Raw genomic sequence first — 25,353 nt, forward strand, 5'->3', positions numbered from 1 at the left:
AAGCTACAGTTCACATCTCTAAACCCTCGTTGAAATAACTTCAGTAGGCCTATGTCCACTCCCCCCCACCCCACCCCACCCATCTCTCTCTCTCTCTCTCTCTCTCTCTCTCTCTCTCTCTCTCTCTCATTCTCTCTCTCTCCCTCTTTCTCTCTCTCCCTCTCTGACGCGGGGGGCTTGCCCTCTAAATAAACTTTGGAGCTCATAGGGGGAGAGAGAGAGACAGAGAGACAGCAGAGGGCTGAAGTCATCAGCGGGCCGGCAGGAGGGGAGTGAATGGGTCCTGCACGCAAAGCAGAAAAGCGCTGAAACTGCGGAGATTTAGATTGGTTTGCCTGCCGCCGACAGCGAGTGAGAGGAGGTGTGTGTTTGACAGCCCAAAGAACTGCGAAACACTCAACTTACAAATTGATTTTGTGGTTACTGGTGTTGGTCCTGTGCTGGCTTTTACTTTTTTTGTGCTTCAGCTGATGCTGAATGAAACCGAGACCATCAGCGTGCCTGGCACTTTAGAGTATCCACACACACCGGGACGCACGGCGCATCTCCACTGAGAAAGACGGGGAGAGGGAAAGAAAGGTCAATCTGGAGCTCTACACATGGATATAATGTCTCAAACTTTTTGAGAGCCATGCTAACTATAAATAATAATCCTATTCATCATTCTGACCTACACTAATGATTGATTTTGTTTTCCTCCTACGCGCAACGGATGAAAATCGAGCTTTTTATGTGTTTGTCCGTTTTTTGGGGGGGATGCTCTTTAACACAGCACGGATAACGGATCCCTGATTCAGTCTGGCTTTCTTGGCACATATGAAGATCCTTTACAGGATGTTACAGTCTAAGCGGCCCAGGCATCATTGGGCCACCGTACACTACCATCATCACATATCACCACATAGCTGGGGGTCCCGCTGTGTCTAGGAATTATCACCCTCTGCCTCCGTCTGGGGGAAGAAAACGGAATCTTACCCAATAAGTGTTTTGGTGAACATTGACATTGGCTTTACGAGTCTCATCTCTGGGCTACTATGCAATTACAACTGATCTCCTTTGTTTTGATCATCTTGCACTGCATGGATTACACTGGTTGTCAGCCGAACAGCAGCCCGAACCGACCTAAACGTGAGTAAAGTGAAGTGAGGCATGCTGCCCGGTGTTTAGTGCACACACACACTCACACACACCTACACTCAGAAAACTCGTTATGTGTGAGTGCTTCTGTGGTTTGTTTGCTTGTTTTGCTTTTTTTTTTTTTTTTTTTTTTTTTTTAGCATATAGCATATATTCAGTGTTGGGGAGGCTAGTTTGAAAGCTTTGCAAGCTACCAATTACTTCACACTTGAAGAAGTTGAACTACAGCAAAATCTCAGGGAGATATCTAGTTTGGTTTAATAAAACTACTTAGAAAAAGTAGTTCAAACTACTTTGTAAAAAAATAAAACATTTTTTTTTAAATTTTAATTGTCAATGTACATGTGATACGAAATTATAACAAAATATTGTACAAAATAATCACATGCCAGCAAAAGATGCCACTCAATTGAGTTTATTGTAAAAATACACAAAGGTCAAGTGTGTGTTGGTGGCTGCCTTCACAGCGAAAGTGAAAAGGAAAAGGGGGCGGGGATGGTCAAAGGGGATTCAGTTAGAGAAGCAACGGTAAAATAAAAATAAAAAGTCATTCCTTTCCTTTTATGGCCCAAAATTGTTTGTAGTTTCAGTCGTGAACTACACAAAAATGGCAAAAAAAAGTAATGTAACTACTTGAATCACCTTGCAAATGTAAATGTAGTTGAACTACCAGCAAGCTACTGCAAAATGTAAACTAGTTTAATTACATATAGTTCACTACTCCCCAACACTGCGTACATTCATATATATATTTAGTCAGAGAGGCATTAAGTCACAGAAGTGTCCAGACTAGAGGTATATCCTGTATCGTGCCAACAAAAACAGTATCTTATATTCAGGTTACTGTAGATTTACGGTTAGTAACTGGTGACAGGTATATGATTTGGTCAGTGCATTGGCAGACTTATAGGTCACCAAACTTACGCAGACGCACAACAGGGACCCTGTGCGTCAATGTTCCTTTGACTTGAGTTTGTCGAGATATGACCTAATATTTGCTGCGTTTGGATCTCCCCATTAGATAATTTAAGATGACTAATCAAAATTCAATTCAATTTCAATTCACTTGTGGCAAATCAGAAGAAGTTTTGCCCTAATTCCTGAAAATAATAAATAGATATTAAAGATCAATAAAATATTATCAACAACTTCCACACTCCTGTCCTGAATTAAGCATCATGAGGTTTATGAACTCCTGGAATTTAAGTTGTTTAATTACTGTTACAAAATGCAGTTATTCTAAAATTCACTCAATTAATTTCCAGCCAATTCCAGAGCGTGCTCCTCTGGCTCTTTGATTGGATGGCACACTCTATTATACCTTCAGTAATTTCGCCATTATCAGCCCGCTTTTATTGGATTTCCTTTTATCCTTAATTGATCTCATTAACTGTGCTGTCTGTCACCTGAAGCCTGCAGTCGCCGCTCTCAGTCTCCTGGTTCCCGTCGCTCTCTAGCGGTCAGAGCAGCAGACCGCACTTCAGGATGGTCTGGTGCCTGTTTATTAGGGCTGACTAACGACAGTGCTCAAATGGATATTCACAGCTTTAGTTCCCATATTTGGCGCTGTAGCTTCTAGGTTCAGCTTATTTCCATATACTGCAAGATTCTGTAATTCGCGGAAAAAGTTTATTCTGTCCACTTCACATCGAATGGGTTTCGAGTTATTCCAGACACTTTTAACTCAAGTAGGTTATCAACACTGAAATCATGTCCCATCTTGTTCTTATTATTGTTAAGAATCTGAGTTAATACAAAACTGACAGTATGCTCCATCAAAACACCAGGTTCCACACTGAAAACACTCAAGTCTGGTGGTATTTCATCTCCCCTATCTCCATGGGGTCCAACATTATGTCTAATCTCTTGAGCTATGGCCGGCCTTTTTCCATGACACTATAAAATAAGTATCAATAAAGTATATTTTTCTACTATTCCTCCACACACTTTATCACTGAGGGTCTCCAGATGTGCTTTGTGACTAAGTCTGTTAGAGAGGAGCAGTGATAACTGGAATATTCCATGTATCACTTGCCAGCGTGGCTGAAAACTGTCTGTGATCTACTGTACAATAATAGACCTTCGGAGTGATGTTTTTATGCCGGCCACCTGTGGCTGAAACTTCTCTCTGCATGTGTCTCTTTCTCTTTACATTTTATTACAGAGCTCTGACCTGCACTCCGGATCAGAAAGAGGACTTTTGTTGTTATTTTTCCCCTAAAACCTTTTTCATGGCCATCAAACTTGAATTTTGGAAAATAATTTGTTTGTTTTTTTCAAGACAGAGAGTTGCAACAACTGCGTGTATATTATGCAGTTTTGAAGGAGTCCTGAGGATTGTTTTGCTGTTCAGCATGGTGAAACAGTCCATATAGAGCTTATAAACTGCAGCAAACCAAAAATTAGTTTAGACATCAGTCCTAATGAAAATAAAACAGACGAAAATGTAGGTAGATATGTTAATAATGTAATACTTAAATAATAATAATGTCGGATATATAGACATTTTATTGTCTGCTTTACCCTGTGCTATGTTAGGACACACAAATTCTCTCTTTTAAATGTTTATTTCTTCCTAAACAATATTAAAGAGCCTCTCAACAGTGTGAGAGAGGTGGGAGTGGGGGTATCCACTGAAACTTTAGTGCTTAAATTACGGGACAGAAAACAGAATGTCTTTTGTGAAATCCTAACTTCTTTCAGTTTGTATTAATTACTGAAAATGTGCTTTTTTTTCGACTGAAAAACATAAATCAGTTTATCCCAACAGCGTAACCACATACCGAAACATGATGTAATGAGATGGCAGCACCTCAGCACTCATTCATTTTTTGTCTAAGGAAGTTGAAGGTTTAGGTCACGTTCTACAGTAAGGAGTAATCCTCTGCCTGCCAGACTGACTCAGTATCCATTAATTGACAAGTGCTTCTAAGAATGCAAACTTCCTTCAAGGATGCAGATATCTGACACTTCCAGAGATATCAGGGAGGATGGAGGGATTAGTTGGTGAGGGGGTGAATGAGTACAGACTTCAGAGGGAAAGAAGGGGGTAAGAGTGAGTTGGAGGTCATTGACCATTCAGTCAACTGACCAAAATTACCATGCAGAGACTGAACCCGAGCTCCGAGCTTCCTGTCTGTGATGATGCATCCAAAAAAAAAAAAAAAAAGGCTTGTGGGCGCTAACAGTGGGAATTACATACATATTATATACAGTTTATGAAGACTGATCAGTTTTTGTGGATGGCTTTACCTCTTGGTTTCAGGCTGGACATGTGTATTGTTAAGGTGGTGAAATCAAGTGTGTTGCATAATTGAACCCTAAAGACATAGATAATTACCAGTTTAGATAAAATGTCTGTTCTTTCCCATGTTACTTCTATTTTGTTGCACAATTCTATTTTTTGCTATGAACCATCTGTGTGTGTGCCGGCTTGTGAATGTGTTTATTCATATGTGACTTTGTTGGTATGTTATGTAAGATACCACTGTCCAACTGAGGTTTTGTCAGTGTGAGGGCAAAGCCAAATTCCTGTGTCTTAAGACTTCTGTGGATCAAGGCAGCTTGGCAGGAGCACATGTGGGCAAATGGACAGCAGTTGTAAAGATCGTTGAGATATTTCAAACAAAATATTAATGATCTATTGTAAACCGGCAGCTAAACCCGGAACTTAGACAAGAAGGACGAGGACCAACTTAAGCCAGTGGCATGAAATGCCATGCAAGGCTGAAGAGGAAAACTAATTCAGTGGTTGCTTGCAGGGGCTGCCATTTATTTGCCAACCATGAGTGAAACTGCAACAATTTCCAAAATACTAATACCTTTAGGAATGGCGGATCAATGCAGTGTGAGTGTGCAAGTATGAAAAACACGGGACTTTTCTCATGGATACATGTTGACTTTGTGTCACAGGTGTTATTCCTGGTGCATGTTAAGCAATAATATAATAGTAGCCTGTACCAGCCACATTCCTGACCTAACTAAAGCACAGTATTTCAAGTTGAACCCATTTCCTCATAGAGAAAGTGATACTGTTAAATAACATTGGAACCAGGAGCAAAGAACATCCTCACATACAACACATATACACATCCAACCCCACAAACCCTCTTTGTTGCTGTTTTGCAGGAAGCAAAAGCTTGAATGAAATTATACTGAATTTTTGTCTTCTTCTTTAATACAGTTAGTTATCAGCCCAAAGTCTATCTAATCTACAATATGCCAGTAGCAGCATGTACATCTATATGTCTTTAATCATGGACTTCAACACATGCCATCATATTGAAATAAACTTGCTGTAACTTTGGAGGCATAAAAATGTCTTTGACATGGCTGTCAACAAACAATTCAAATGATTTAAACCTACAACCCAGGCTTTCATCCTCAAAAGACAAAGTCTGGTGAATCATCCCACAAATCTGTGAAGAGTGGGGGGATGAAAACCCTTCCTGTGAAATACACCAACATAAACTAAACACAGCAGTACTCATGCCCATAAACACGGTTGTAAACATGGTATAAATTGTGGTCACTGGCAGTAGGTGATTAGTCCTGTGACTCTGCATTATGCCACTTATGCATGTAAAATAATTGCCCTTCATGACATGGTTGTCTGCCCTTAGCCCACTTTCTTGGAAAACATGATATATCATTAAGTTTATCCCATTTTAGCAATCTTGACTTAAAATCTACATCTTATTATCTTGCTTACTGAAACTCATGTGTGGAACATAAATCTACAGTATGTCTGACGGTTTGTGTATGCCTTACATTATCTTCTTACTAATCTCCTGGACGTATGATACATTGCATTCAACATACACTAATATACAGCCAATAATTCATTGAGAGTGATGTGCCATCACTAAAATACTTACATTGGTATTGTAAAGAGAAGCACATGAGTTTAGACCCACTGGCCCGACAGCTGCACTGATATTACACTGAAATGTATAAACCCCCATAACAGTCTGGGCCTAATAAGCAGCAAAATAATTCAATTAAAGAAGAAGAGGTTTATATTCAAAGCGTTATTTTTCTAGAGGTTTTAGCATATGTAGGCACATGGGATGTTATTCTCTGTCCATTGGTCTTTTTAGGTAGCGAGGTGAAATTTTTGAATACAGAAATAAATGATACAGATGCTGGTATAGATGGGAAGAGAGCAAGAAAGAGGTGACACAACAGATTTAAAGACCTAATGGTAAGTTTATTTTAGTGCAGGTGTCTCGTCAAGGATCTAAAATGGCTCTTCTGGGACTACACATTTGGCTGGCTGAGAAAATATGAGAACACACTATATTTTCTATCTTAAAGTTTAAGTGCTACATGCTATAGGGTTGTATATAAAACCTGCCAGAAGTTTAATGGGTCCATTATTGGCACCAACAGAAAGGTGAATTCCTGCTATGTGCTTTCAATAAGAGGGAGGTTGGTATCACTGGTATGGAATCTACAAGTCAGATGTTGTGATCTCTCCAAAACTATAACATATTTAGACAAGTTATCCATTAGGATTAATTTTACTGATTTAGCTTACAATGTCTGAAAATGTTGCCTTAATCTTAATATTTTAGTTTTTCCTATTATACCACATGTGAAAATAATAAGCTTCCCCCTGTTCCTGTCAACAGAGATCTCTGGTGTGAGCTCAGTGTGTCAGCAGAGTGGCTGTGAGACCTGCTCTGACTATAATGGCTGCCTGTCCTGCAAGTCACGCTTATTCATGCATTTGCAGAGGATTGGGATGAAGCAGATCGGGGTGTGCTTGCCCTCCTGTCCTCCAGGCTTTTACGGCACTCGCGCCCCAGACAGAAACACCTGCACAAGTAAGCCATTGCATGTTCCTTGTAAACTAACACAAGTATCTAGGTGTTAGTGGCTGGACTAACTAATTACAATGAGTTAATCATTAAAATAATCAATTTCCTGCTAAATTATCAGTGTGATATTTACTCAAAACAAACACACAAAGAAAAGTGTCTTAAACTTGTCTTGAGTTAAGTTCGGCCTCTTAAAAGTTTATTTTACTTACATGTGACAAACATAAGCACAAGGATGTCCTTCTCCATACATACAACTCTTTACAAGCAACAGTTTCAAGACCTGCTTGTGACATTTGGCATTATGTACATACAGTTTGAGCTGGGCAACAGGCTAGCAGTTAGCCTGTTAAGTATGTTTCCTTTTGGTGACATTAAACTGAATTAGGTGTTGTTTTACTTGAAATCATATATCACCAGCCACCAGAAAGACATCAATCTGCCTGCAGTGGTCTATATTCCTGACTGAATCCCCAGTGAGACATGCAAACACGAACACACACACACACACACACACACACACACACGCACTGACACCCTGTATATTTAACACGCAGGACACACACGATAACTTGTACGGTTTAAATAAACGCTGGTGGTGGGTCTGTGTTTCTCTGTCAGAGTGCAAGACGGAGTGCGACTCCTGCTTCAACAGGAACTTCTGCACGCGCTGCCGAGCAGGATTCTACCTTCACAAGGGCAAGTGCCAGGAGAACTGCCCTGAGGGGCTGGTCCGCAGCGACACACAGAGGGAGTGTGTTCCTGGTGAGCGTTCAGGGTTCATATCATTCAGAGACGGGAATAAAATGTAGGGTTTGCCCTTTATTTAACTCTTAATAGAGGGGACAAATTTTTGTAAAACATGATGCCTTACATGTTGTTTTTTCCAACATTACCCATGCAGAAGATAGAGGCATGACATGTTTACACGTTAAATTTGGCCACTATACTATGCTTTTGTCTTTGCAGAGTGCCCTGCAGAGTGTGAGTCATGCGTGAACGGTGAGACATGTACACGGTGCCGGCCGGGCCTGTACCAGCTCAGTGGGAGATGCCAACATGTCTGTCCAGAGGAGTATGAGCCCAATGACAAACTCATGGAGTGTACACCACAAGGTCAGTCCAGTATGTCTGTGGATGTGTCACATAAAATAATTATCTAATAAGATACAGAGCTGTGGTCTGAAAGCCTGTTTTGTTAGAAGGGGCCTATGCCACATTTTTGGAGGCCACAACTGGCAAATAAGCTTGAATTTTAACAAAGAAAAGAGAGTAACCCAATTTCAAACTTGGAATGGCTAAACATTGATGTTTCCCACTCTCACTTCTCTGTCTCCGTTTTTCCCCTGTCAGTGCACTGCGAGGTGGGTGAGTGGAGCGAGTGGAGCCCCTGCTCTCGGTTTGGTAGACCATGTCAGGGCCGGGAGACCCGCACACGGCAGGTCCTCGTGGACCCATCACCCCTCGGCAAACCCTGCCCCGAGACCTCTGAGACTAAAGAGTGCCCGGTCAAGAGGAAAAAATGTACAGGTAAATAAAACAATGGAGACGATAAGAAGGAAGTGAGGAGGAAAAGGAAGACACTGTAGCAGTGTTTCTGTGTTCCAGCTATGTGTCCAAAAAAAAAGCTGAATTTAAAAACTGCATACTAGACATTGTCTACTGTAGTTGCTACTGACCCATCACGCTCACTGCCAACATTGTATTTGTGACACATGGCATGATTTCTACTCTATGAATTCCAGACCTTGCTGCTTCAGCTTGTACAATCAGATCTAGTCGTTCTTCCGCTCAGGACTACGACTGTTTACTCAGAGGATTGTCGTTGTGGTTAGAGTGAGGACAGTGGGGGGAACACACATTGGCGATGTTGCAATGGGTATGTTGTGTGTTTTCCCACGAGACCTCTTTGGATTTTTAAACAGTAAAACCGCTTTCTCTGCTCCTAGTAAACAAGGAATAGCGTGATCATTTCCAATGAATAGAGTGAAAACTGCTTTCAGACGGGCTGTCTCTTTATAAACCCCGATGCTGTGGCATATTTACGATCGCTTTGTGTTATGCATATACTGTGTGTGTGTGGTTACTGAGGTGGTTGGCGGCTACGGCTGGTTGTTTTTTAGCCTGGGCTCTGTAGTGTTAAATGACAGATCGCAGACAGGCTAGGAGGCTGAGATCCAGCCCCCCTGGGGCCTCACACTTACAGAACAAACACTGTGTGTATGTGTGTGCATGTGTGTGTTTCTGTGCATGTGTGCATGTGTGTGTGTGTGTGTGTGTGTGTGTGCATGTGCATGTGTGTGTGTGTGTGTGTGTGTGTGTGTGTGTGTGTGTGTGTGTGTGTGTGTGTGTGTGTGCGTGTGTGTGTGATGCAGCAGAAAAGCAGTTGACTCTGGAGCAGAAACAGCCAGCTCAACATCAACATCCTCCCCCTGGGAGGCACGCGGCGACCAGGGGATCAGTATTGGTTTATCCCCACAGCTGCCAATACACACACATACATACACACACAAATTCAGATACAAATACACCCTCTCCATTTCAAACAAGTCAGACAAATGCACAAATCACACTTGCACATTCACTCGGGCACACTTAACACACGCACATAAATACACACACATACCAACTTCGTCTCACTAAAATAACTACACAGCCGTTGCTCTTGGTGGTAATTTGTGAAGAGAGTCAACTGGGTCGACGTGATTTGTAAGGCAGACTGTGAAATGTGCCCTCTATCACCCTGCCTATCCCTCTCTCTCTCACTTTCTATCTGTATCTCTCTACTGATCCGTTCCCCCATCCTCAAGCCCTCCACACCCACACACACCCACCCTCACACACACACACACACACACATCCTACCACACTAAAGAAAACATAGACCCCCATATAAGCTCCCTGTTGGCGCTCCCAGTCAGTCGAGTCGGGGCCGAGACTTTAGTGTGGTCGACGGCTCTGTTGATCTAGCTTGAGCCTGGCAAAGGGGGGAGGAGGGGTGTGTTACAGAGAGATGAGATGAGATGAGAGATGAGGAAGAAAGAAAAAAGAAAGAAAGAAAGAAAGAAAGACAGATGTGTGTAGTCCTACACACTACAGACCCCATTTATCGACTTTGCCCCCGCGTGTGATTACCCAGTTGCTCCCACTCCAAGAGCATCCACAGTGAATGAGAGCTAATTATCTGCTTCGGCGCGTCCTCTCCTCACTGTTTACGTTCTGCACACGCTAGGGGGTCAGTGGTCCGACCTCAGAGAGCCCCCGGTAATCCTCCAGCAGCCCTCAGACACTGATACATCCTCCTCCTCCTCTTCCTTTCCTCCTTTTCTGCACTTTCTCCCTTGGCCTTCTCCTTCCCCCTCTCCTCTTCCTTTCCTGCTCCTCGCTACATCGTTTTACTCCTCCACATGAGTCTTCCAGCTCTTTGCTAATTTCATCCTCTTTCACCATACTGCTCCTTCTGTTGGCTTTATACATATTATTTACTTTTATTGTGTGTTCTTCTTCTTCTTCATACATCCACCATCCTTGCCCCAAACCCAAAACTCCTCTAAAATTCTGTAAGATCCTTTTTGCATTTCTCCTCTTCCTCTTGACACCCCTACTCTTGCTACGTCTCTCACTTGTTTTTAAGCCTTTGAGTGACCTCTCACTTTCTATCTTATCTTATCTTTACATGTTACTTGCTCAAGGTGTTTATGAGCAACATCCATCTAATTACAAATCATTAAATGCATCACACTTGTTAGTAATCAATTTAAAGTTCCACCCTCCTTTTTGCATTTAAACAAACTAAAAAGTAATCTTGCACAGTGCTTTGCAGATTTTCAAAATGTAGATTTGCCTAGCTGAACAGATTCATGGCCATTCTTTGTTAAAGGAATTACTTGATGTGTTGGGAAGTAGTTATTTGTCTTTGTGCTTAGAGTTGGATGAGAAGATTGATACCATTGTCAGATAAGAGTGGTATCAATCTTCTCATCTAACTCTCACCAAGAAAGCAAATGAGTGTATTTTTCCAAAATATCAAACTCTCCCTATAAAAATAAATTAACTTAAGCCTCCGGAGGATCGTTGCAAAATCACAACTTCCAGTTTGTAGTGATTAACTCCTAAATGATGTTTTAAATTATAGATGTCACGTCAGAAAAGTTATAAAACTGCAGGAAACACGCAGACATATTTAGGCTTGGAGTCAGAGAAACTTGGCTCTGTTCCTCCGTTATCCATGGCTAGAGATTATGAATGTTTACACACACATCCTCATCCGCCGCCGTCTCTCAAGTTAATGCTGGCTAATTTGTCCTTCGATCGACCTGCTGTTCACCCCTCTATCTCTGTAGCCGGATAGACTGTGTGCCCTCTGCAAACCCTAGCCCCCCTTAACTCCCACCACACACACACACACACACACACACACACACACATATACATACAGACACTCACACACACCACAGAGAGACATACATACAGTTAAACCACCCATCCCCAACCAGTCAGTAGAGGGGGATTCACACACACAAACACACACACACACCCAGAACCCCCCTCGTGACATCCTGGCGGCCATGCGGCAGGCATTCCACTTGTGGGACAGCCCATAGCCTTTAATCCCAGCCTGGCTCCCGCCAAAAGCTCCCCGGACGACAGAACGCCTGCCACTGAGGATGTACCACCATAAAACACACAGTGCTCCTCCAACCGCACACACGTGTGCAAACACACATAAACACATCTTCCCTTACCCTCAGTGCCCTTCTGCTTTCTCACTTGATTTCTGTGTGTTTCCGACTCTCACCTTGCTCTTACAAACGAACACACACACACATACACACACAGTGTCGAAACCCAGTAAAGCAGGATGAGTGGATGAATACAGGATGAAAAGGTGAACACTTTTCTGTGTACATTCCTCCTCATTAGCAACAGATTATTGCAAAATTCTTAACTTGTAATGACAAATACTGAGTTTAGCACTAATTGTATTCAGAACATGAGTAACAGTGACAGACAAGGATTTCAGTGGGAGATTCAGATTTACTGTTTTGACATGAATGTCAATATTTGTACTGTGTAGGTCATATAAAATCCTTTAGTGTATCCGGTCTTTAATGACACAATTTAAGTGGAGCATGTAGTGTGCAAACAGATGCACATCGTATAACATTAGTGACAGGTTAAAGAGTGACCTCAGAGATTTACAACCACTCTCCTATATTACACCATTATTATTGTCTTTGTGTTATATTTTTGTACCTTTATGAGCTATTGCTAGACAACAAAATAGAAAGTGCTCAAGGGCTTGGTGTTTAATGAATGTTTCAGTTGCTTCACAGTTGTGGCAGTTACGTCAACTACATTAAAGGAATAGTTTGACATTTTGGGAAATATGCTTGATTTCTATCTTACATACATTTTATCATTTGACATAGGCTATGCTTTTATCCAAAGTGACTTTTACGGGGAGTTACGTTCCACAACTATTTCCAGGCAACAAGCAGACTCCTGGAAATCACTGTGCTGGTTATTAAAAAATAGTTATAGCATGTAACTGCGTGTTGGTAGGTGTTTTTTTTTTTTTTTTTAACTCTGGACAGAACCAGGCTAGCTGTTTGCCATCTTTCGGTCTTAATGCTAAACTAAGTTTATAACCTTCTGGCGTAAGCTCAATGCTGAACAGACAACAGTAAGAGTGCTATTGATTTTCTCATCTAACTCTTGTCAGGAAAGTGTATGAATGAACTTCCATATATGTCAAACGTCTCTTAGGTTGACATTTAGGGAAAATCCCTAAACGGGAAAAGGGAAAATCCCTAAATGTCAAAAATCTCTTAGTTGTTTCCTTTTAACAGCGTTTACTTGTACCAATAGGAAGCCCTCACACTGATGATATAATTATAAATAATTCCAGTACCTGCCATAAGGGTAAGTATTACAATATGAATTGATAGTGTATATCATTTGTCTGCACGAATGAACTGTGTCAAGAATTACAACTCCTGAGCAATCCTAGTACGTTCACGTTTGGATATATTTCAGTTGTAGACACGGGGATTCCCCAAAACACTCATAGCTACATAACCAGCCCGAACTCTTATTTTGTAGGAAAAAATGTATTTAGTATATTTTTGTGAAGTGATTGTACATCCTTACAGCGTATTGTTCAAATCTTGGCAGAGCAGCTCCACTTTTAACGAAGACCAGTCTTGGGAATATCGCGTTACAATTTAACGCGGTACTGTAATTCTGCTACTTTTGTAACTAATGTTACTAATTACTTTTTCAAATTAAATAATCCAATTACAATAACTGAAATTCAAATGGACTCGTTACTTTTGTCTTACGTGAAAATAGTGGACAACTACAAACAAACGCACAAACAACATAAAAACATCATCTGACCTTACGGTGTCTCAGAGCAACGTTATGCTCGTTATTGTAGCCAACTTGTGGTACAACATAAACTTTGTCTCTGAAGTTATAACGTTATATATTGTAAACAACACCTGAAACTGACCTGCCGCTGTTATCCCTGGTTTGAGTTGTGAACCTGCGGTAAAACCCGGGGCGGATATTTTAGTTGTCTTTCTTATGTTTGTGAAACTGGATTGAACTGAACTGATTTTGGGTTATGGGGAAAACAAAACGGATCCTTTACGGAGTGGATCGAACTCTGAGATTTTGGGGCGAGTTAAATTTTTGCGTTAAGTAACGCAAAAGTTACTCTGCCTCGTAACAAATTACTTTTTATATGCAGTCATTGGTAAAGTAATTCAATTACTTTTTGAGAGAACTAACTAATAACTAACCACTAATTTTAATTAACTTGTCCAACACTGATGAAGACAAAAATGGAAGCTTTTCTTGAACGTTTACATTTGAATAAAGCTACAATATTTTACCATTGGTGCAAGTTCCAACTCGTAACATTACTGGGAGATTTGTGTGCTGTCCTCAAAGCCAACCACTCACTCACTGCTAGGCTCAAACTCTGGATGACATTGTCACACAGGACGAAGCAGGTGAACTCAAGTGCAGACACTTGAGGAGACAAGGATATGACAAGATTTTATTTTAAAAGCTGGGGAAAAGGAATGCAGGCCTGGGGAAGCTTGGGCTGCTAATTGGGAACTGGGGTGAGGGCTGGGGCAGGTAGCTTGGAACCAGGAGCTGAGGCTTGGGTAGGTAGCGGGAAAACTGGGAGTGGGGGCTTGGGCTGGAAGCTGGGAGCCAGGGGCTGAGGATTGGGCTGGTAGCTGGGAAGCAGGAGCTGGGCATTGGGCTGGAAGCTAGGAACCTTGTGGCTGAGGCTAGAGGCTGGAAGCTGGGAACATGGGGCTGGGGCTTGGGCTGAAAGCTGGGAAGAGTGGGAATCCAGGGCAGGGAAGCAGGGCTGACAAGACGAGACAAGGGACTGGAGACAGAGCACACAGAACAGCAGGAGAAAGGAAATGGGGTTAGGTACAGGAAAACAGGCAACAAGATGTCTGTGAAGATTCTCAGTCATCCAGATCATGGTTATCCAAGGAGGGTTGAATTTAGGGCAACTGGACTTGGTTGAAGTCTATGTTATCAGCATCTCAGGTTAAACTGTAGGTGGTTTCTGTAGTCTGCAGTTTTCCTGGCTTTCCTGTCATACTCTTGTACCATTCTGAGGGTGTTCATCCCGAAATGCTTAGTAAGAGGTCTGAAGATTCTCAGTCATTCAGGTCACGGTTATCCATGGTTGAATCGAGCTTGATTCAACCCTCCCTGGATGGGCAACAACAAGACAACTGGATAAATGCAGGTGAAGTGGCTTGAAGCATAGTAATACTGACTGAAGCAGAGACTATGATATGGCAGGGTGGTTGTGGCAGTGCTGGGTATTTGTAGAGAGCTTGATAATAGTGATGAGGTGCAGCTGGTGTGGCTCTGCTCTGACTCCAGCACACCTGTCTCCACTCACACAATCGCACATAGACACACGCACAGGGAGAGAGCCACTGGGAGAGCGGCAGCAAGTTAGGGAGACACAAGATTATAACATTTATTCATTAAAAGTTGGCTTTTGGGAATGTCCTAAATGTCCGTTGAAAATGTTCCAAAACCTCAAAAGGTGTCTCATTTGGGGTCCATTACACACTTGTCAACACACAGTTTACAGAAAGCCCATCAGAAACTGTTCCAACTAACCAAATGCAGGTCAGTTTGATAAACACTCTCCTAATCATCTCAACAATGGCATGGATTAGGTTTCTCTTCTGGCTCTACAAAAGCATGGGGGCTACAGTATGACTAATCCACTGAACTTGTAAATAGTTATAGTGTCAGGAGAGAGAAAACAATGAGAGTGAAGGGGACTTCCTGTGTTTATAGAGGACAGGGGCAGACCCTGAATGAGTCAGTGCACCAGATTACTCCATCCATCCACCATCTATCCATCCATCCAGGCACCCAACCATCTTCACTATCTTTGATTTTGATTATTTTTTTATTTATTTCCCATATTCTTTTAATCAAACCTTGTAAACATTGTGTTTGTGCACAAATGCAAATCCTCCATCTCCTATCCTTGTGTTCTTTTATTTCAAGATAAAGGCTAAACACAGGGGACAGGTAGACCTTAGTTTAGCCGAGGGTGATTTGATCTGACTTGTGCTGGAGGGAACACTGAGAAGTGAGCCCTTCTCCCTGGTCCAACAAGAGGACTATAACTTGATTAATGAACAGACAGAAAGGGAGAGCATGAGTGTAGGGGGGCAAACATGAAGCGGACAGGAGGGAGACAGAACTCTCTCTCTCTCTCTCTCTCTCGCTTTATCTCTCTTTCTCTCTCCGTGTCTGTGCCTACTGCCTACTTCAGCAGTTTCACAATCCCCCGACTAGCCAGCCATCCAGCCAAGCAGGCCGTGCTGCTCCGTTCCACTCACACATGAACAGCAGCAGTACAACAACAGGAAAGGGCCTCTGCGTTCACTTGCAGGTCCTGTCTCCAACCTCCCTGGGGGTGGATCTTGTTATTATCATTAATAACTGTAGCTCCAGCAGAGATAAACCTTCAGCATACCAAAACTCTTGGTTTTGTTTATGAGATGGTGTTGCAAGAACAGATAAATTGGGGGTTTATTTAAAGGCTTTCTATTTTGGATAAAGGTCTGCTCATCATAGGGAGAGGGCAGCAACAGCTGATAGGCTGACAGTGGAGCTGCTGTCTGTGATTAAAGACTGGCATCTAGTGGTGAATGTAGAGCACTGCAATAACCAGCATCACATCTTAAAGGGAAATGACACCTTTTAATGTCTGTAGTGTGTTCACCCTCCCTCAACAAGTCTGGCTACGTTTAATAGGGTAGATGGTTTTATTACATTTATTTATTTGTTGTTTTTCTATATGTCGTGTTTTTTTAATGGAAAAAAGTTGAGCATTGAGTCCTGTCAATCAAACATCCCCCAGTAGATGGCCAGATAAACTGGGCTGGTTTGCGCTACAGTAAAAACAAAGAAGATTACTGTGTGGGAAATGATTATAGTATGAAACATTCTTGTTTGAGGCCCCTTAGCAGAAATTCCTTGAGTAAATGAACAATATCCATTGAGACATTAGCCATTCTTATATGTTATGAAACACATAACAGTTTGTACTTCTTAACATATGGACTGATATTTTGGATATTTTCTGCAGCTACATTATTGCATGTGTTCCAAAGTAAAATGTTTTCCTTTTGTCAACAGTCTTTTTAAAAATATTGATTACCACAATTTACTATTTTGACAGTGTGGAAAAAATGAGAAAAATTATGCAAATGTTTCTTAGCCTCCTTTTCATAGCTTTCACCATTACTGAGAGCTCTATCCTTTTCTCTACTTTACTATTCTTTATTATTTTATTTTCTTAACCCAGGGGGACAGGGGAAGAATGTAAGAGGACAACGGAGGAACCGCAACAACCGCAAAGACAAGGAGAACCAAGAAGTGAGACGGGAGAGGAAGAGAGAAAGGCAGCGAGAGAGGAAGAGAAACACAGGTGAACGTGAAGACTCTGATAACAGGAACAAAACGGAGCACAGGCATCGCAGAGGCCAAGACACAGACCCAGTCTCCCCTCAAGATGGCCTTGTACAGTAGTGCTCTGGACAGACAAAGTCTAACGCCTCCCAACCCTCATCCTGTTATCCTCCCAATCTTCCTACTCCAAAACTTCCCCACCCTCACCCACTGTTCGCCCCCCTCAACCCCTCTCTGCAGGGGTGTTGCTGCTACCTGTATGATTTTAATATACTGTTTATGCACAAGCGGGATGGGGCACGTTCAGCCAAAAGGCTTGGGCCACTATGGACTTTAAAAAGTCATTTTATCTACCCTGTAGCCTCTACTCCTTCACTTCCACCACTGAGTGTCTCTTTCGAAAAATGCAAGAGACACTGCTGAGACTGCTGTTGGTACTGAAGAACAAAGTAAGAAAAGTCTGTGACTGTGTGGAGGACCAGCAGACAGACGGACAGAGATACAAAAACGTTATACTATGTGCTTGTTGATATGGTTATTTAATGGGGCCCTGGTACAACATTGCGCGTCTTGGTTTTTGAATGTAGATTTTGCAACATTATGTAGAACAAGTGTTTATTATTGTTGTTCCTGTTCTTTAGATATACTTTTATTTTATTTGGTGCAGAATTTGTAAAGAAAAAAATAAAAGTGAGTTTGCTCTTGCCATCTTGTGACAACTTCATAATCACTACAAATGACTGATGTAGGCGAACCTGCATGCTGTGAGTCAAAGGAGACTGAGTAGTTTGTCAGTGGAGTATGGTCAAAAACTGAAAACCATTAACACGTGTTTTGTATGTCTTGGACAAAAGCTAGTTTTATCCAGATAAGTGATAAATCTAACCTACCACTGTTTTTTCTTTTTGTGTAAATTGAATCTGTGCTCTCAGTAAAGCTCCTTGACTAGGAACCAAAAGCACCTGTATGTCAAATAAAACTATAATGGGTTTGTACTTGTGTCTGTTATGTTTTCTCATCTGACTGTCATCTTGTACAATCTACTTTAACATGATTAAAATTGAAAGTGACAGAATGCAATTATTAATTGCTAATTTAAAGGTTGCCTCATTTGGTTGAAAATGGTAGCAATTGTAGTAAGTTACATACTGCTATACTTGCCATGGATAGAAAACCCATCTCCTAGTTACTAAATTCACAACTTAACAGTCTTCAAACTATGAAACATGTACAAAACAATAAACAATAGTTGTGTTTTGTGCACGCAGCAAAGCCTATCGTGTGTTCGTCAGTGCATCTTGTGAATCATAAACATGCAGTTGAAATATATCAATCTACCTGCAGTCCTCAATATGGAAGTCAAAACCCACAATAGGGATTATTCATTAGCTTGTTGGTCCTTTACAAGAACAATACTTTCATTTTTCTTCAAATAAGCAACTATGACAACTACTATGTACCTCAAACGTCACAGAAAGTTTTACGTTTACTGATGGAATTAATTCAAGTGTATAATTAATTTATCTAATATGTTTGCATGCATTTGAACAATGCATATCCAAACAGTCTCAGTGCAAAGATGAATTTGTCAAAAATAAGTTTTTAAATGTGAAACCAACGATGCAAAATCCCTTTTAGAGCTGAAACGATTTGTCGATTACTCACTTGACAGAAAAATAGTATTTTCGTAATCAATTCATCATTTAAGTACTTTTTCCAAGCAAAAAAGCCAAATTTTCATACTTCATCTTTTTTAGTTTTCAGGCCGTGCTGCTTTCTTTGTGATATGTGATGATAAACTGAATCTCTGAATGTTTTAGACTGATGGATGCATTAAGTCAAAATCACCTTCACTTAAATAGTGGTCATAATTTTTCACTATTTCCTGATACTTTAAAGACCAAACAATTAATTGATTAATTGTAAAAATCGGCAGACTTATTGATAATGAAAAGGTGCAGCTCTTAATTCCTTTCATCTGGATTCACCTGCTCAGTCCATTTCATGAAAAGCATCACCGAATCAGTTGTACCCTGTCGAACCAAATCAATTGTGTACCACAAAAAGAAGAAATAAAGAACCATTTTTAAAGCTAAACTGTTTATTGGTGGAGTGAATATTTTGTTCACCAGTAACATCTACTAGCATCGACAGGCATGACAGTATTTCCTCCTCATTCATTCAGCAGAGAAATCTCCACTAATACAGATTGTACATGAAAATATATGAATTTGAGATTTGCAAAATACAGTTAAGTCACAGTACAGTATGTACATAAATCACAGGTGTGCAAGATAAAGCCATGTTTGTAAATGGTAAGGAAATTAATACATAGGATCAGGGTCTAAACCTGGATTTTTTAAATCAAGACGACCATACTGCTAAAACAAAAACAAATGAGGAACACTGTGACAGATCTTGAGATTTACCCAGATGCCTTTTAAGTTAAGACGGAACAAATTAGCAATCACAGCTGCTGATTTTAGCTCACTAAATGCCCACTGTTCATTTCATATTAGCCACAAAATTCTCGCCCTTCTTGATGGAGCCCTTCAGCTCGTCGATGGCATCAGCCACCAGCTTCTCCTCGAAGGCAGACAGCTTGCCCAGGCCGAGGTTCTTCTCAATGCCGTTCTTCCCCAGGAGGAGAGGCGTGGAGAAGTACTTGCACTCTGTTTCCTCAGACCTGACGAAGGAGCACTCCACCACTCCCTCTTTACCATTCATGGCATCGAGGACTGAGAAAGTGAAACGGGCACCAGCGTAGGCCATGGACAGGGTGGCAGATCCAGCTCCAGCCTTGGCCTTCACTACCTCTGTGCCAGCCTCCTGGATCCTGCCAGTCAGGGCAGACAGCTGGTCAGCAGGGAACTCAACTTTGGGTGTGCATTGGGATATGAGGGGAATGATGGTCTTCCCAGCATGACCTCCAATGACTGGTACATTGACACGAGCTGGGTCAAGGCCTTTAAGCTCTGCCACGAAGGTATTTGCTCTGACAATGTCCAGGGTTGTGACGCCAAACACTTTGTTGGGGTTGTACACTCCGTGCTTCTTCATGACCTCTGATGTAATGGGGATGGTGGAGTTGACAGGGTTGGCGATAATGCAGATCATAGCCTCGGGGCAGTTGCGGGCACAGGCATCGGCCAAGGTGGCTACAATGGTGGCATTGGTGTTGAAAAGGTCATCGCGGGTCATACCAGGTTTTCTGGGCACACCGGCGGGGATAACCACGACGTCGCAGCCCTGCAGTGCGGCATCCAGCTGGTCGGGACCCATGTGGCCGGTAACATGAGCCCTTGTTTCGATGTGGCTGAGATCTGCAGCGACCCCGGGGGTGTGGGCAATATCATACAGGGAGAGGTGACTCACCAGGGGGCTATTCTTCAGCAGCAAGGAGAGCGGCTGGCCTATGCCGCCAGACGCGCCGAGCACCGCCACCTTGGCGTTGTTCTGCGAAGAGGTGGACAAGCTCCGGGCGAGGCTCACGGTAGGTCTCACGGCACGGGAAAACATTTTTGTTTCTGTTGTTTCTTTTCTCGATTTACTGAAAATAAAAACTACCTGAAGAGCCCCTCTCCTGTGTGACACCAACGTCCTCTAGCCACAAGCGAACAGGAAGACTCGTGAACTGTCATGCGTCGAAGATAAGGGGTCGAGCGTATTTTACGTCAAACTGCGTCAGCACGTACTGTTACGTCGCCGTCTTTATCTCCCAGCTTCTTTTTTTTCGGAGGAAAACAAAAGCCTGTTAACATCGGGAATTCGCTAAATTAGCATTGGAAATTAATGCAGTTACATGAACAGTGACTGTACACCAGGGCACGACAGCAAAATCTAACGGTACGTAGTTGCTGCGTTGTCTTGTGTCGCGAGAATAAGGTGTTCCTTGCTGTTTATGTCGCGTTGCTAAAATAAGCTAGCGCCGTGTCAGATGAACTCCGTCTATTTGCTGGAGTCAAAGTGCTGCCCTCAGCCTTGACAGCGTTGGCTACATCAGATATTATTGTTATGATCGTTTTGTCAGTCGATAAATCCTTCTGTGCTGTTTGACTCGTGTTTATACTTGTAACGGTAACAAACCAATTGCATTTGAGTAGCTGTAACGTATCTTACGTTGGCTCCACCAACGTTAATAGGCTGTCATTAGTTAAGTTTGGTTAGTGTGAGTATTAACATCGTTAGCTGCCGATTTTACTTCAGAAATGTTCTCTCTGCTCATCACTGGCTCTGTCACTGGGCCAGCTGGGTAAGCACGAACTCGTACAGTTAGCTGACACAGTTCACTGCTTGTTGTCAGACAATTAACAGAGCAGCCCTTTGTTCAACACACTTAAGTAACCTCTTACATTTCAGTCATAGCTGAGTGAATGAATGTTAATTTGTAGCCAATCCGTTTTAACATAAGGCTTAAAATGTAATGTTTTGTCACACATGGTTTGATTGACAAATAATGTTTACATGAGGAATGACTGCATTAAAAACAAAAACATTTTCACCGACTGCTTTTTTCCCTTTGGCAGTGGTGAATTTGAAGGTCCATCAGCACTCCTAATGATACATCAGCATTAAGGCTACTTCCAGTAAGTATTAATTCAATATTTATAATTCCCAGTTTGCTCTCATCTTGGGATTGTTTGCTATTTAGTGACAGTAGTTCGTCTTATATTTTTTATTATCTTAACTACCCATCTTTTATTGTTGTCTTAATCAATGAACTCTTTTGCTTTTCAATTATTTTGGTGTGCATTAGTCTCCAAATCCATATTTACCATCTTGTACATTTGTTAATCATTTGTGAAACACTTTGAACTTGTACTTTGACTTGTATGAAAGGTGCTATAAAAATAAAGATTGATTGATAGTTTGCAGTTGAGTGTGACCAGCAGTAAAATAAAAAGTCCTTTCAATGCAGATACTTAATCTCACAGGATTTTGACATCATTTGTTGACCTAAAAAAAATAACAACCACAATAATGATAATAATTTTGACATAAACTTGCTTTTTCAAAAAAAAATACCGCTAATACAAGCCATAACTGTCTCTTACAATTGTCCCCTTTCCTCAGTACTTCCTAAGGATGGCTAGTTGTGGGGAGGTAGACCACTCTGTTAGCTCGCTTCCATCCAGTAAGAAAGGCGGCAACAGTGGTGGTGGAAGTGGGAACAGTGCAGAATCATCGTGTTCCAGCTCTAGCAACTCATCCCCAGCTCTGTCTGTACCGGAGTGTGCCATCTGTCTGCAGAGCTGCGTCCACCCAGTCCAACTGCCATGCCATCACGTCTTCTGTTTCCTGTGTGTGAAGGGAGCATCCTGGCAGAGCAAACGCTGCGCTCTCTGTAGACAGGAAGTACCGGATGACTTCCTGGAAAGGCCAACACTTCTCTCCCCGGAGGAGCTGAAGGCATCGGCAGGGGGTCGAGGTGGGGCAGCAAGTGATCACGCCTGGTACTACGAGGGCCGTAACGGTTGGTGGCAGTACGATGAGCGAACCAGCCGCGAGCTGGAGGACGCTTTCTCCAAGGGCAAGAAGACAGCTGAAATGCTGATTGCTGGGTTTTTGTATGTAGCCGACTTGGAGAACATGGTGCAGTACAGGCGCAATGAGCACGGTCGTAGACGCAAGATGAAGAGGGACGTTTTGGATATCCCCAAGAAGGGAGTGGCGGGACTGCGTTTGGACACTGAGGGTGGCACTGGGGCAATAGGGGCAGCAGGTCGAGAAAACTCAGCTGATGGGGCTGATACCACAGTAGCAGGTGTACAGCAGCAGGTTACAGGTATCTCCTCTACTGTTACAGCCCCTCCAGCCACTGCCAGACCTCCCACTTCCCTTGGTGGTCAGCCTGGCAGCAGCAGCAGCAGCAGCCCCTCTCTGGAGGATGCTCTTGCACAGCTGCAAATCAGCCCCAGGCCCACTCCTTCTCATGAGCGGTCTGAGGCTGGTGAAGGAGAGGAAGAAGACGAGGAGGAGGAGGCTTCACCCTCCAGGTCCTCTGACCCTCACACCTCCGTGGACGAGTCTGGCTCCGGAGACTGGAGCGACGATGAGGAAGAGGAGGATGAAGAGGAGGAGGGAGGAGATGGAGAACGTGTGGAGCCTTGGGAGGGTAGGCCACAGAGGCAAAGACTGAACCCAGAGGACAGAGCCCCCCCTGGCGCAGAGTCCACCTCTCCCCCTTCCTCATCCAGTAGCAGTGGAAGGTCCAGAATGCCTGATGGCCAGTGTACAGTGACTGAAGTGTAAAGTCATCATTGATACCATCATCACGATCATTGATACCATCATAATGAAGCCTTTCCTTCACCAAATGGCTGTGTTCCATTCCATTAATTTATTCTTTACTTTATGCTGTCGTTCACTGTGTCACAGATCCGATGTGGGTGGTTTGCTTGGTACCACAGAAATGAAGTATTACACACTCAGTAACAAACATAACCATGTTTTTCCGTAAACAGTTAGTTTAGCAACCAAAGGTGGTGCCTCTTTCTGGCTCACAGTGATTCAGATGTATATGGATGATTTGTTTGTCACCAGCCAGTAGAAGTAATGTTGGTCTTTATGTTCTAGTACTGAGCGTTCTGGTACTGAGACAGCAGGTAGAGCTGTTTGCCAACAGTCAGATGGATACAGCATGTCGTTGTGAGCCATGAAATCTCAGATTCATAATTGTCTATCTAGCACATCATGTGAGGTAGGTGTAACAGACCTTTAGCATTTTGTTTACAGGCTGTCTGTTCTTTTTCAGAAAAGTGGAAGTTAAAAGGTCCAAGTGTCTCGCCAAATTGCTTCTGCAGAACCTAGGTATTCTTTTGTTTTAAATTTATGATCCTGATACCCAAAGGGACTCTTGGAATCTGAGCCAGATCTGTGACATGAAGTGAGAGAAAGCATGAAAGGGGATCTTACTCCCGGAAATGGAACTGTAGTGTGTCATTATCATTATCATGAACAGATGCATTGTAATCACCTACACGTTAACTCTCTCAGCTAACATAGCACGCAGAAATGAGCTTCTTAGAGCTCATCATCTGATTACTCTTGCAAAGAATTTATTCCTCAATAACTTGTTCCCAACCTCCACCTGACGTAGTTTCCTTGCTTCAGATTTAACAGTGTATGAAGCCTTTCCTTCAAAATTCTGAAACTTAACGGTTAACTTTTGCGAGTGAAGTCATTTTGAGGCACATTGTGTTTGGTTTGAAGAAAATCTTCAGGATGTTAATCCCCATTAAGAAAAGAAACATGAGTGCTTAATTCATAGTTTTCCAGCATAGTAATGTAACTCAGGAGCGTGCAGGATTATGTGGCTGCCTAACTAGGGTTTGTCTTAGATTTCATTTCAGTTAAATCTGAAGAGATTAAGAAACCTGTTTTAAATGAATGTGCATAAATAGATCACATATCAAATTCTCTTATATAAAAACTCTTCCCAGCTTGAAATAATTGGAATTTTAATGTGAAGTATCAGTGTTTTCCTTTTAAAGCTGTTGAGGCCTCTGTAGCCTCATAAGTATTGTCCCTGATGATGAAAGTATTCTCAATTGGTGTGTCACTAAAGTTTTGTGATTTGTGCATGTTTGAAGAGAGAGTTATTTAAACACTACTGGTCAGCAGGATGTTGAATTGATATTTTGGGTTTAGTTTCAGTAATTGTTTTTATTTTGTGTTTGTTTTTGCGTTTCTTATGGTTGTAAATCCTATCTTACATGTGATGTCCAAGGCAGTAAGAGAACAATAACATGCCATCGCTATTGGCCATCCTGCAGAAATTTCAAGTTTGTTATTTTATATTTCTTACGTGCTTACATCATCAGCTCACTATTAGCCTTTCCATTCTGAAGAATAAAGTTTGTGTAACAGTTTTTGCTTGGCAACTTTTTTTTTGTTACATGGTTTGTAATTTAAGAATAAATTGTGTCATTTCATCATCCTAAAAGGATCTGCTTTTTGTCCTGTTGTCTTTAAATATTGGTGTATTTCTTGGCTTGAGTCAGTGTTATGTAAGAGGAACTATCAATGGGTCCATTGTAAGATTTCATCTCTTTTTCTCCACACCGCCACCTGTTATGATTCTTAGAAGAACAAAAAGAACAAACCCACATTCTGCCCAAGAGGAGGAGCTAAAGTAGTCAATATCCTTACTTTTCATAACAGCTCCCAAAATAAGTCTTGGATCAAAGTGATGATGCATGGACAAAAAAATGCCAATCATTATGGTTCACCTAATAAAGACAAAACTCATGTTTACTGATGAAAAATATATCTCTAGTTTGTATCAGCTTTTCTACAAGATGTAATTTTGGACCATATAGGCCAAGTGTTTATGTACTGATCATCATTACCATAAGGGGCCTCTTGACTTCTCTTCTTGGCTCACCTTGCAGTTGTTTGGTATTCT

At 42.0% G+C, this 25,353-nt stretch overlaps 3 protein-coding genes across 4 annotated transcripts; 2 read left to right on the plus strand and 1 right to left on the minus strand.

Annotated features, from left to right (window-relative positions):
- Positions 1-225: 225 nt before the first annotated feature.
- rspo3 (R-spondin 3) lies at positions 226-17,941 on the plus strand. The gene is made up of 6 exons (XM_044357951.1): positions 226-1,128; positions 6,771-6,965; positions 7,581-7,724; positions 7,929-8,075; positions 8,313-8,489; positions 16,843-17,941. Exons 1-6 carry the CDS (start codon positions 1,035-1,037, stop codon positions 17,064-17,066), a joined length of 981 nt encoding a protein of 326 aa, XP_044213886.1. The 5' UTR covers positions 226-1,034; the 3' UTR covers positions 17,067-17,941.
- Positions 17,942-19,027: 1,086 nt separating this feature from the next.
- Positions 19,028-20,582, minus strand: mdh2 (malate dehydrogenase 2, NAD (mitochondrial)). The gene has a single exon (XM_044358376.1). It carries the CDS (start codon positions 20,463-20,465, stop codon positions 19,452-19,454), a length of 1,014 nt encoding a protein of 337 aa, XP_044214311.1. The 5' UTR covers positions 20,466-20,582; the 3' UTR covers positions 19,028-19,451.
- Positions 20,583-20,643: 61 nt separating this feature from the next.
- LOC122986885 (E3 ubiquitin-protein ligase rnf146-like) lies at positions 20,644-24,894 on the plus strand. Of its 2 annotated transcripts, none has more exons than XM_044358373.1 (3): positions 20,644-20,792; positions 21,473-21,532; positions 22,020-24,894. In XM_044358373.1, exon 3 carries the CDS (start codon positions 22,032-22,034, stop codon positions 23,196-23,198), a length of 1,167 nt encoding a protein of 388 aa, XP_044214308.1. In that variant the 5' UTR covers positions 20,644-20,792; positions 21,473-21,532; positions 22,020-22,031; the 3' UTR covers positions 23,199-24,894. The 2 variants fall into 2 exon arrangements, with proteins under 2 accessions (XP_044214308.1, XP_044214310.1); XM_044358375.1 differs by lacking the exon at positions 20,644-20,792 and adding an exon at positions 20,816-21,198.
- The last annotated feature ends 459 nt before the right edge of the window (positions 24,895-25,353 follow it).

The sequence above is a fragment of the Thunnus albacares genome, chromosome 8, assembly GCF_914725855.1.
Source record: "Thunnus albacares chromosome 8, fThuAlb1.1, whole genome shotgun sequence".
Lineage (NCBI taxonomy): Eukaryota > Metazoa > Chordata > Actinopteri > Scombriformes > Scombridae > Thunnus > Thunnus albacares.

What these genes read in the sequence shown, in the direction of transcription:
- mdh2 (XM_044358376.1), bottom strand. Translation starts at nt 20,465, where the DNA reads ATGTTTTCCCGTGCCGTGAGACCTACCGTGAGCCTCGCCCGGAGCTTG.
- rspo3 (XM_044357951.1), top strand. Translation starts at nt 1,035, where the DNA reads ATGCAATTACAACTGATCTCCTTTGTTTTGATCATCTTGCACTGCATG. An exon ending in CATGGAGTGTACACCACAAG is followed by an intron (nt 8,076 to 8,312) that starts GTCAGTCCAGTA and finishes TTCCCCTGTCAG; the next exon opens with TGCACTGCGAGGTGGGTGAG. An exon ending in CAAGAGGAAAAAATGTACAG is followed by an intron (nt 8,490 to 16,842) that starts GTAAATAAAACA and finishes TTCTTAACCCAG; the next exon opens with GGGGACAGGGGAAGAATGTA.
- LOC122986885 (XM_044358373.1), top strand. Translation starts at nt 22,032, where the DNA reads ATGGCTAGTTGTGGGGAGGTAGACCACTCTGTTAGCTCGCTTCCATCC.